This window comes from Melanostigma gelatinosum (assembly GCF_949748355.1).
Source record: "Melanostigma gelatinosum genome assembly, chromosome: 3".
NCBI lineage: Eukaryota > Metazoa > Chordata > Actinopteri > Perciformes > Zoarcidae > Melanostigma > Melanostigma gelatinosum.
Genome location: NC_136636.1, coordinates 22,298,324 through 22,310,801, shown reverse-complemented (window position 1 = coordinate 22,310,801; position 12,478 = coordinate 22,298,324). Strand labels below are relative to the sequence as shown.

At 39.0% G+C, this 12,478-nt stretch overlaps 1 protein-coding gene across 1 annotated transcript in view; it reads left to right on the top strand.

Annotated features, from left to right (window-relative positions):
• The window catches only part of LOC306775112 (metabotropic glutamate receptor 4-like), a 139,342-nt gene that overhangs the window by 97,024 nt on the left and 29,840 nt on the right, over positions 1-12,478 (top strand). Inside the window, exons 4-6 of the mRNA XM_079265351.1 lie at positions 9,808-9,943; positions 10,115-10,269; positions 10,545-10,685. Of these exons, the coding sequence (XP_079121477.1) occupies positions 9,808-9,943; positions 10,115-10,269; positions 10,545-10,685 (432 nt within the window). The remainder of the gene's footprint in view (positions 1-9,807; positions 9,944-10,114; positions 10,270-10,544; positions 10,686-12,478) is intronic.

Below are 12,478 nucleotides of genomic sequence, written 5' to 3'. Positions count from 1 at the left end.
TTGCCAATATGTCAGATTGGTATTTTGTGTGTAACATCCCATACACAGACTCAACCACACGTTCAGAGATCTATCTTTGTCTGTTGTGTTATTTTAGGGGTATCTATATATGCTCTGTAATCAGGGTTGGTTGATTAAGTGGAAACAGTGTAATTTACTCTGATGTTATGGATGAATAAATTGAACCGTGAAGCTTGAACTAGCGTTGTTGTGGAGACCTGAACTTCAGCAAATGAGAGCAAATTAAAATACTCTATCTATTGGTGCAGAATGTGGATTATAGGGCCCACTTATCTAAAAATATCAGTCTTACAAAACCATGTTAGTCAAACACCAATCCCTAAAAAAACTTTCTTTGAAAGAATTTCAGTTTTTCCTTTTTTGCCCCCAGAGTGGAAACTGAAAGCTGCTACACGATATCAAACGTATCCTTCACCAAGAATAGAATGGCAAACGGCTCTCTAATGAAAAATAGTCTTCGTAAAATCCAACACCAAAACACCAATTGTCCTGAAGGGTGGAGTGAATATAGATCCCTGATGAAAGGTTCGTGTATTGCGATGTGTCCAGCCCTAAGGATGAGCTATTGTTAAAACAAAACAATGACAACTAAAATCTTTTTCAGAACTCCCACACAAGTCGGTCTCAGATTTAGGATATTTCTGAACATATTGAAGATGTTTTACATTATTTCTGTCTACATGTCTGTCTCTTCCAGAGGTACTCGACAGCAACAACAAATTAGCAAATCAAAACACTTGACTTGTTTTTTTCTGTGTGCTTTGTTTCCTCAGCAGACCGATTTTATTTTATACACCATATGAATTCACAAATGGTGCATATATCACTTTCCCTCATCAGTGGGCCTGCTCAAGCTGCATTCTATAAATCAACTCAAACACTTTAGGGGTTGTATCATAAAAGCATCTTATAGGGTGATAGAGAAACAGGCAAATCGATCATTCAATTAGAAGATGAAAGCAGCTGCTTCCTCTGCAGTGTTTTCTCGGCGTTTAATTGGTGCAGAGACGATGATGATGAATGGACAGAGGTCATTCATCTCCTGCAGATGAGCTTTTCTTTAGGATCGGAACCAATCGGAGGCGTCGTCTCAAGGGCAGGAAAGCGAAGAGGTTTTTTTATTTCATTTTATTTAGAAAAGGGGCCGAGCACATTATTCAGGCATTTTGAAAGCACTTTACTCCACACATCACGTCTTGAGGTTGCACTTACTTTCCACTCCTTTGCAGATTTTTTTTGTTTTTAATCAAATGTTCCTTCAGGTCTGCATTCATTATGTTTAACAGAATGCTTGATATGATTTCTACAACCCAACATAATGCATCTGCAAAATGGTCTTGTTTGTTGCCCACATGTTGTACCCATATCTCTGCAGTTGTGGTTCTGCAGCACTGTTATCTCTCAGGCCTGGAAGCTTAAGGGCTCAGATTTTCCTCCTTGGAAGCTCCTGTGCTCCGAGGCAACAGGTCCCTCTAATGATGGGAAATTATGCTTGTGGCAAGTCAATTATGGTGCAAAAATACTCCCGAGCAGCTGTGTATCATTTTTTTGTTTTTTAAGGCTTAGCTTTTCTTTCATAAGAGATTTTCTGTGCTATCGCAGGTCCCTTTCCACTCACAGTATCTCTCACAATAGCACCAATAACATATTAAGCAAAACATTCAAACCACCTGGTATTTTCTCTTGAGTTCACTCGGCAAGAATAACTTCTCAATAAAACGACAAATTGTTTTTTTTCTCTTCCTTGGAGAGACATTTGATTGAGTAGAAAATTCCTTTCTCTACACAGGACATGTCAGAGGTGTGAAAAACAATCTCTGGAGGAGGTCTAGGCTGTCCAGAGAGAATTAACAAGAAAATCCCAGTCATCTGCAGTTTCTCAATAAAACAATAATACAAACTCACTTAAACATAATGAGGACTAAAACATAATGTTGATTAGTACCACTGTAACGAGTGCATGCCCCCTTTGTTGAACATCTCCACAATCTAAACATCACGTATGTTTGACAAACCGAAGTCTGGCCTTATAAAGCTGAAATAGCTTTATTAGCACACAGTTGCTCATTTCTTTATCTAATGCTGAACAACATAATCACTGATTTGGAGTTGTGTTTTGGGCCATCTGATGAATGTAAGTCCAATGTTTACTCACTTTGAGCTCCATTTTGCTCTCTACCAACCTCAAAAGGAAATATCGGGCTTTTTAGCTGCTAAATGCTTCACTGTTTTTACCAGCTATCTGCTGACTCTGCTGTCATGTTTGTTTTAAAACATGACAGGGATTAGCTTGATGGAGGTGATACTAGCTAAAGGTCATATTTTAAATGATGACCTGTTTTGACTCCTCCACCATCCGAAGCATGTAACAAAGATGCACAACAACGTTGTCAAATTTCTGTTACCTGAAACCTTTTCTTCTGTGATCTCTTATGTTGTCTGTGAGCACAGCCGACATCACACCTGTTATTTCCAAAGTGTTTTTTTCTGTTTGAACTGTGTTGAAATGATGTTTGAAAGTCAGAATGGGCAGAATGGAGTATGTGTGTGTGTAACTGCTGTAATTTGCCATATTTGTCAAAATGTCCTTTTCATCTAAACACCATGGATAGTGACAGTGCTCCATTTTATTTTTGCCAAAGTAAGTAGAGGGAATTTCATTATTTTCTTATTTTTGACATGTCAACGTGGACCACAAACTTGAAGAAAGATGATGTTCTATTTTATTTTAAATACAATATCATCAAACCATTGGACACAATACACAGTACACGTGTTGAGGATAAGACAGTATGTGATGATTAGTGAGCAAACATCTATCAAGAATGCATTTTAACACAATGTCATTCAAGCCATTATTAATATAAAAATATTGATTATTACATCTTTAAATATTTATAGTTTCATAATTGTGCTAGGAAATTAAGATTTGGAAATACAAAAGTGACACTTTTTGTATTTTAGTAAGTGCAATAGTTGATGAAAAAGTAGTGAGTATGTTTAAGTAAAGTAAGTCAGTCATTGTGAGAAAAATCATGTTTTTGAACACTAAACATGTTCTTGAAGAAACCGAAAATACAAGTATTAAACTGAAAATGAGCACAATATGATCCCTTTAATTCGTTCCATAGAAACATTTGAGAGTCTGTGTTTGGGTCCACATTTGCACCAACAAAACAATCTCAATTGTTGTTATTGTTAAGTTTTTGAGGTTGCCAACAAACAAACAAGGCTGAAAACACAACCTCCCTGGCAGAGATACAAATGACTACATCTGGAATTGATTTTTAGTCGTCACTTACTCTTCTTTTGTGGTGTTTTTCAAAGTAGCTGTTGCACTCTGACACGGACCCTATCACAGAAACATCGGTGACGTGGTCCTCATGAAGATGGCCCAGCATGTTATGTTGTTCTGAAATATGAACAAACGTTTGAACAAATTAAAAACCTATTCGGGGGTTGAAAAGTATTTTATAGCATATTATTGTCCCTGGTGCTTTTTGACTGGTGTGTGCTCTCATTTGATTTGAACATAATATTTCAAGCTGATGTCTGAGATTAACCAACTTTCGCACACTCCGAAAAGTGAGAAGCATCAAGAGCTTAAAAAAAAGAAAAGCAAAGGAGTCAAGATGGTATGTCCAAATGGTTCATGATTTACTTGACTTGCTCCGCAGACTAAACACACAAAAAGACATGTTGTGGTGAACAAATAACGGCGGAAAGATGTACAATTAGGAAACTCAGTGGAGCGGCGACACAACAAATTGTGTTTTCAGACTTAATACTATTGTATTTCGTTGGTTTAATTGAACTGAGCATGGACACAGCATAACAGATTAAAGTCTCCAACCAGCCACGCCGATCGGGCTTGCAGGAAAGAATCTGTCTTGGAAATGTGTTATGAAAAACAAATGGCTTCGTTGGACGGGACTTTCTTTTCTGGCACGTCAGACCCGCATAGGCAGTTAAAGTTAAACAGTATAGACTTGGCAAGAAAAGGGAATCATTTGCAAGAGGAGGTTATTTCAAATCTCCTCACACATCCACAAAAACAACCTCCTGACGCAAAGCAAGCCAACCGCAAACCTAAGATTCCTCTTTGTGTTGTAAATGCAGTAGGGAGGTAAAACCATCACAGACACAGTTACTTAAAGCATCAAACAGTTTCTCAGGATCCGGTTTCCCGCTTTCAATCATTTTGTCAGTTCAGTTCTCAAAAGCTTCCATGAACTTTTGTGACTTTTCCACAGTTGACATTTCATTTGTAAAGCTACAGTTCAGCTGCTGAGAACATTATAATGGTGAATAGTTCACACGTCATTTTTAATGTTCAAATAAGATAAATATGATCAAATTCCTTGTTGAGAAACGTCCTCACTAATCCAGCAATAGCTGATTGTTAATGCTGATTCAGCGCTATCAGTATTCAACATGAGGACATCCGTCTTGTTGTTTTTTTCGGTGAATAACTTTGCTCCCTGGCTAAGAGGTCTTTACATAATGCATTCAAACTAGAGCACAGAGCAGCAACACTGATGTTTTCAATGGAATTAAAAAACAGAGTTTTTTTGTTTTTGTTTTTGTAGGACTGCTGCAAGGTAAAAAAAAGCTCACTTCTTATAAGTCCTGATTTAAGCAGGAAATGACAAAATGTTTTACCTTGAATTATTACATGAAAGCCATGAAATATAAAATGTGCTCTTGTACATGTGCTGATGTAAAATACAGGCAAAATGAAGGAAGTGACACTAAAGTCCCCGTTAAAATAAAAAGCTTTTGTCAGCTCATGTGGAGTTCAGCATCATTGAAATGTAATCCCTGGTTTACAAGGAGAGGATTCCATACAGTGTACTGTGCTATACATACAAGATACTGTGTACTTTAAATGTTCCTCATAAACACAAATACGAACATTTATGAAATCATACATACATGCATTCCTACACAGGATATGTGTTTTTAGTGTTGTTTGTGTGAGATTGTGTTCTGTATCTAACTAGTCTGGTGGTTTAGTTTAACTAACATGATGGTAGCCAAGAGAAGTTCTCAACGTGCTAAAACCTAAAGCGGCAATTAAAGAGGCGCAAGTGATGTTTTCTCCACTTACAACATATAAAGTTGATATGGTCAACTTCTTATTCTGATGGACCGGACAGACGGTAATAACAACATCAAGTCCATTCTCGTGAATGTGATATCTCAGGGACGCCTGGAGGGCTTTTTTTTCATATGTGGCTCAAACGTCCATCTGGACTCAATGATGAACTGATTCAAATGTTTGGGTCAAAGTTACTGTGACCTCACATCAGTCCGTTCTCATTAACCTGATGTCTCAGGAAAACCTGAAGGTAATTTCTTGAGATTTTGCACAAACGTCCACTTGGACTCGAGGATGAACTGAATAGATTTGGTGATCAAAGATCACGTTACCTCACAAAACACGTCTTTGGCCATTACTCAAGAATTCGTATGCTAATTATGATAAAATGATGAAGTGGTGACATTTTGGACAGACCTGACGTTAACTGCAACATTAGAGATCAACACAAGTGTGAGGCGGTAATTCTAGTTTGTGCTGATAACAGATTTTACTGCATTATTTCCCCTGCATAGGGTTTGCATTTTAATAATTACTACTTCTGTAATTATAATTTGTTTTTAGAATCCCCCATGAACTGATTGCTGTGGCTTTGTTTCATTGTGCTGTACGGCTAGAAGCATTCCTTTATTTGTATGTGTTTTTCTGTATTTTCAGCATATGTCTTGATCTTTTGCTCTATTTCTTCTGTACAGATTGTGATGTTTTCTTTTATGTAGGATTGCCTTGACGAGACACAACCTTGCTTGCAAAGTTGCTGTTAACCATAACTGAAGTTGCTTTAATTGCCTAGTATTTCAATATTAACTGTAATATACACTGTCAGTATGGCATTCGAATTAATTGTTGTGTTTGTTGGTTGTGGAAATTACCTCCCACTGGATTTATTATAAGTCACATTTTTATATAGTTACTCCATTTTATATTCATGTATAACGGGTATATTTTTTACTCAGGTCCAAGAACTATGCGGGAAGCACAAAAGACAGCTTTAAAACACAGGAAGCAGGATATAGTCAGTGTTATGAGCAAACACGGAGTAGATGTTGCGAGCGTCGCCTCTGCAGGTGCAAAGCTGTATCACGCAGTGGTCGAGTGAGAGGAAATGGTTGACTGCACCTGAATTTGGTCTCCGATGACCTAAGGTCACGAAAAACATTAATAACAGTTTCTCATCTCCTTTTGTGAATCAACAGATCTTCTTTCTGCATTCTAAATCTAATCGTCAGCTTATTTGAACATAATTCGATTTTGCGTTATGGAATCTGGTGTTCACATAATTAAAATAGAAAGAACATGCAGTGGTTGTTGATGCCATGACTTGATCTCACACGCAGCATGTCCGTTGTTATCTGGAAGGCATCTGAATATAAATGACAAGCAGAAAATGAAAGCTGCTCAGCCATTGTAGCAAAGACAGATGACATGTCTGCGGCTGCCCTGATACGGCAGCAGCTATTTGTCAACATTACTTTCCATTCATTTTAGTGAACACATTGTTAAGATGACAACAGGATAGTCCTCCGCTGTGGCATGTGAGAACCTCAAAGTGACGGCGTTGTTGGCATGCTTCTCACTTATCTAAACCCATCAATTTGATTAAACACCCGCAAATGGACGATAATAGAGCCTGCTTGAGTCAACTGGACAAGTGGGTCATCACACACAAATGGCTGAAGTGATGAAATGCTCTCACAAATGCAGTCAAGAAAAACTCTCCCTGCAGCAGTCTGCCATGAAATAAAAGATGACGAGAAGCAACCAGACAGTTAAAGCGTGATTGTATTTTTATTTTGTTTAGGGATACCAAAAATCCCTTCTTGGATCAAACACTCAATGCACTTCCTGCTCAACATCTGGAATACATCCAAAGGAAACTTTCAGAAAACTGAAACAACCTCAAATCCTTGTTCCTAACAGTCTTGTCAGAACATTGGACTGCGCTAGAAACCATTAATCCATAAACTATTCATGTTTATTTATAAAGAATAAAGAATCTACAAATCTAATCTCTCACCCAGTTTCACCGCTGAATCACCAACCACATCTTGTTGTTGTGTCACTGACGGCTGTTTCCCTCAGTCAGAGGAACAATTGACCGATCGGAGCTTTGCAGATGGGATCCGCCTACATAGCTGTCGAGCTACAACCACAAAAGATTTGGACAAAAAAACAGCAACTAAAATGATCCCAAGCGTGGATGAAATTGACGCAGCTCTGCGGGCTGTTATAAGTCGAGTTACAGAAATAACACATCTTACATTTGCAAATGTCTTTTGATCATTGTGACAAAAACATTCTCCCTTCTGAAAACTACATTCGATACAAAGCAAAATAACCCATTTCTAAAAGAAACTGGTTAAAATGAACACACCAGGCCTTTTACTTGGTACATCTTGGCACTAATCCTGTTCGGGAATTTTCATTCCAACGGTGGTCACCCTTGCTAAAAAATGTATCATGCATCTTAGTGCTGCAAGTTAAACTGCTTGTTTTCTACGGCTGTAACAAATACACAAGTGTAAAAGCATTATATTCTGAATTATTCAAATCAGCAATGCAATATGTTCCTCTTACTGTGAGCCCACAGCTTATTCAACAGGTCTGCAAATTGATGGTTTAATTTTCAGGCTGTGGGATGGTAAAAGATATCTTTATTGGAACTGTGGAACTCCCCAAGAGGGTAAAGCAAAGTACAAAACTGCAAGAAGCTAAACGCTTGCATGACTGCAATTGTTTTCCATGCAGTGGTAAACATACTAGAAAGATACTGCCTAGGTGGGAGTGTCACGCAATAAAAGCGTGACAAGGTGTTTTGATTTGGTGACCTTGATATCCTGCTGTCCTGCCTTCTATACTGCTTTTTGTTTTTTTGCCGTCGTTACAGCGCCAGATGATGAATTTGGAGTCGGGGACGTTGATTTCTACACAAACTCTCATTCGCTATTGCAGCCCATCATTCTCAAAACGTGTCTACAGCACTCATTGCAGGATTGTTGCAGTTCTTTTTTTCGCTGACATCATTGTAAACCTTTGCGTGTCCGAGGACAGGGTCAGAAATTCTGTCCGGCCTTCTCAAACTTAACGAGGTTTGGTGACAGCTGTGCAAGAACGAAACGGTTTCATCCAACACGAGGACTCAAACCTCAGCACTTTTTTAGACAGCTAAATCTGGATTTGTCCGTTTCCTCATTGAGCTGGGCAGTAGAAAGGAAGACCGCAGAATGACAGGAGTCTAGACCACCGTGCACTGTCACACACACGGGACAATAATCTACAAGCGGCAGAATAACAACGATAGAAGCCGTTCTGCTGCTGTACCTTTTTATCTGCGTTGGCTTCATGCTTCAAGTCGTTGACATGACTCAGCTGATGGAGAGGGAGGTGTTACTTTAATTAATTTGCAGTTAAATTGTTCAATCATTTCATTGGTTGTTTCCTCTGATTGCTTTTTGGAGAACAACATGTCGGGCTGTAGAGTTAATCTTTCGTATGACACTGCAATCACAAACTCACTCTGGCAAAGACTAATTTACATACTTTAGCTTCCCTGACTCTGAACTGGTCTCCATCGACAGCACTGCCAGGTACAGTATGTATCCACTGTATATAGGCTCTACAGTGAGAGTACAGGATGTACTAAGACATGCATTGGTTGTGTCCCGGCTTTGTGGTTTATCCTTCAGATAAACCACACTGAGGCACTCTAAAACCCCCCCCCAAGAAATCCTGTTGGAGAAGCACTGGAAACATTGCTTCAACTGCACAAAACACAAAACACAACCCAACATCCTTTTGTTTCTTTGTTTTGTTTCTGTACTTTTCAGTTTGCCTTTGCAAGGACTCTTCGTCATATTGTGAGTGTACTGTATTATGGGTGTAAGCGGGGATTCAGGCCAAAAGCACTCACATTCTTGCATACGTGTTTTCTGTGTAGTACCATGAAGAGAGTCATCAAATGCTCATAACAGTACAGTATAGCATTGCAGCCTGCAGCACACATGCCTCCACAAACCTTCTGCTTCCATTCACAGATTCATGCATACAAAAACATTTATCTACTTTTTTTAAATACCTTGGTGTCACGTTTTTAGCAAAAACACCAATAGTAAACAGAGCGAAGAAAACGTTTACCTTCCTGAGAAGAGTCCAGAAGAAAAAGAGGTTGTGAAGCTGGTTCTTCTTTTATCAAAAACAGATCATTCCCTACCGTTAAAAGTACCGCAAAAGTCTCCGTTAAATCAACATTGGAATGTACAATGCCCCGTGAAAATAATAGAGAAACAACATACAGACTATTACACATATTCACATCATTCCCAACTGCCAAACAGCATAGTGTAGATAAAGAAAAGACCTTTTGTGAAGAAATTCTCAGAGAATTCTCTCTTGAGTAGCCAATTATCATCCCGTTGGTCAATGCAGATTTTCACCATCTCAGTTTCAGTTCTTTAAGTACTCCCAACACAAAGCCCTCGATTTCATTACCTCACCCATGATTGATTATTTGTACCTAATTACATTTAAATTCAGTTCACACAACAAAAAATGTAAAGTGACATTTTCGATGTTTAATTCATGTTAACTTTAATTTCTGTGATTTTCATTTTAAACTGTGATGGTATTTTTCTACACTTTCTCTGAATGATCACATTGACTTGATCTGTAAACTTCCTTGTGTTTAGGGGGGGTGTGCATCTCCCAGTCTGTCAAGATTCCCCGGGAGCCCAATCAGGGAGAGTTTGACAAGGTCATCCGACGCCTCAGAGAAAACCCAAACGCAAGAGTTGTCATACTGTTTGCCAACGAAGACGATATCAGGTAGGTCCTGGTGATAGTTACCTCACACACCATGGAAGATTAGAAAAGCATCAGAGTAACAGCGTCCGTCCGGCAGACCGCTGCGTAACCAATTGCAAAAACAAAATCAAAGCGGAGTTGGTCGGGATGCTGAACTTATCCGTTGCAACATCTGTTTCCTCACCTTTGCAGGCGGCTACTTCATGCAGCTAAAAAGGCCAACCAGACAGGTCATTTCATCTGGGTGGGCTCGGACAGCTGGGGCTCAAAGATCTCTCCGGTTGTGCACCAGGAGGAGATGGCAGAGGGAGCCGTCACCATCCTGCCCAAGCGGCAGTCCATCAAAGGTACAGAGGAGTGCTTTGTGCATATATCAGATCTCGCAGGGCTGTATCTGTTTGCAAAAGAATAAAATATGTGTTGTAATGCTTAACCATTGATCACATGATCATCAAAAGTCGAAAACCTAAAATTCTGTCAAACAGAGCTACAGAGTATGTTGAACATAACATGTAATATTGAATCAATTATACTGTAGAACACATCGGAGCGCCGGCTCACAATCTGTCCCAACACTGTGCTGATACACACTGTGCCAATGACAATGAAATGATCCGTCTAGGGTTTGATCGTTACTTCATCAGCCGAACGCTGGAGAACAACAGAAGGAATATCTGGTTTGCTGAGTACTGGGAGAACAACTTCAGCTGCAAACTCAGCCGCCACGCCGTGAAGAAAGGGTCCGGGCTGAAAAAGTGCACAAGTAAGATACTCTCCTGCTGTGGAAAACACTTTTCAATGTTTTCTTCTTCTTTTTTTTTGTTCAAACTTTTAACCAACGGGTAAACATTCTTCTGATTTATTAAGGGACACATTTGGCGCAGGATGTGTTTTGACAGCAATGCCCACCTATTAAAAAAAGAAAAGTGGAGCAGCTATATATTCGATAGTCAAACTCACAGTTAATCTCACAACTCATTTCAGTGCTGCACTGTATTTGTGCTGAGTCTAGCGTGTTTACCCACATGGCTATAAGGAGTGAATGGCTCAGGTGGGCTGCACGGTGAAAGCTTCAGGCTCAGCTGTGGAGAGCGCGATCTGTCTTGAGGAAAAACGCTGGGCATGTTATTCAGAATTAAACATCAATTAAGTAGTACAGAGTTACTCTTTCCTGCACTAATAGTGACTCATATTAAAGATGCTTCATAATAATAACTCCAACGTGATATGTGTAGTGAACATGATCATCATTTGGGTGTCATGATGTGAGAAACATGCTTATCACATAATTATACATTCAAGATATTCCTGATAATATTATTTAGCAGGGCCAGATATCTTCTTTCTTAAATTGCATTTGTGCCTATAGCCACGCAGGCATATGCTGGTTAAAACAACTGGGCGACCATATCAATCAGCAACAACAATGACATTTTACTTTTATTTATTTAAGAATATATTTAAAAAATAGTACAGTATGATGAACAACTTGAAGATAGCAGGGTAGCTAATGCTAACAGCTGTTAATCGTAGCATTCAGTGGCTTGTTAGCGCATTAGCTTCACAGAGGGCAACTTAAAAGAGTAGATTTTGTGCTTTGTTGTGTTTTCACTTTGTACATTTGTAAAACAAGCCTTTGCGCTTGCTGATGCTGAAAGTACTTATTCCACTCACAATCAATTCAGCAAGCTAGCACAACAATGTTTCCTTTTATGATACCTAGAAAAATGACAGTCACATAACATGCACTGGTGTTCTTCATTCCACTCTGCTGCAGCTGCTTTTGTTATTCCCACATATAGACACCCCACATTTTAAATCATTGAAAGAAAAATTAAAAATAAATTACAAAGACACTCATGTAGGATACTGACGAGATCCCGAGCTGTGTTTTTAAAAACTCTGCAAGGTTCCCAGTATGTGTAGCAATAATTACAGTACCAATAAAGTAGCCCACCAATTCCCTCAGGTTCATTGTCTGGCAATAGTCTCCCAGTTTAATCTAAAGTAAAAGCACAAAGTTAACAATAAAGGGCACTTGCACATTGTGTAGAGAGGCTCCCAAAAAACTAAGCAAAAGCATTAGATGAGATGTGCATCCATTGCCTGGAAGCATTACAAATTCTTTGGAATGGTACATTACAAAAAACTGTACGTACATGAAGCTCACCATTCGGTCGTTATTATTTAAAAGAATTCCGCCCCACACACATACACATGCTAGCTAGCACAGTGACTGACCTTTGCCTACAAATGATCAGTTTAAGAAGTATTTTACATCCTTTAAACATGCTAATTTACTGTTCTTACTAAATTAATGAGAAGCTAAATGTTTGTCAACAGTACACACGAGTCTCCTTGCTAATGTTAAAATGCAACAGACAAGACACCAACCAGAGGCACAAAGCTATGGTATAGCTTCTTCACAGTCCAGAGCCGTTTAACTTAACCCAGCAGTCGGTGACATAGCGGACAGAACCTAAAGCTCGGTAATTGGATTCTCCAAGTTCCCGAGCTACCTGTTGGAATCATAGACCTCTGTCTTGTACCTTTGAC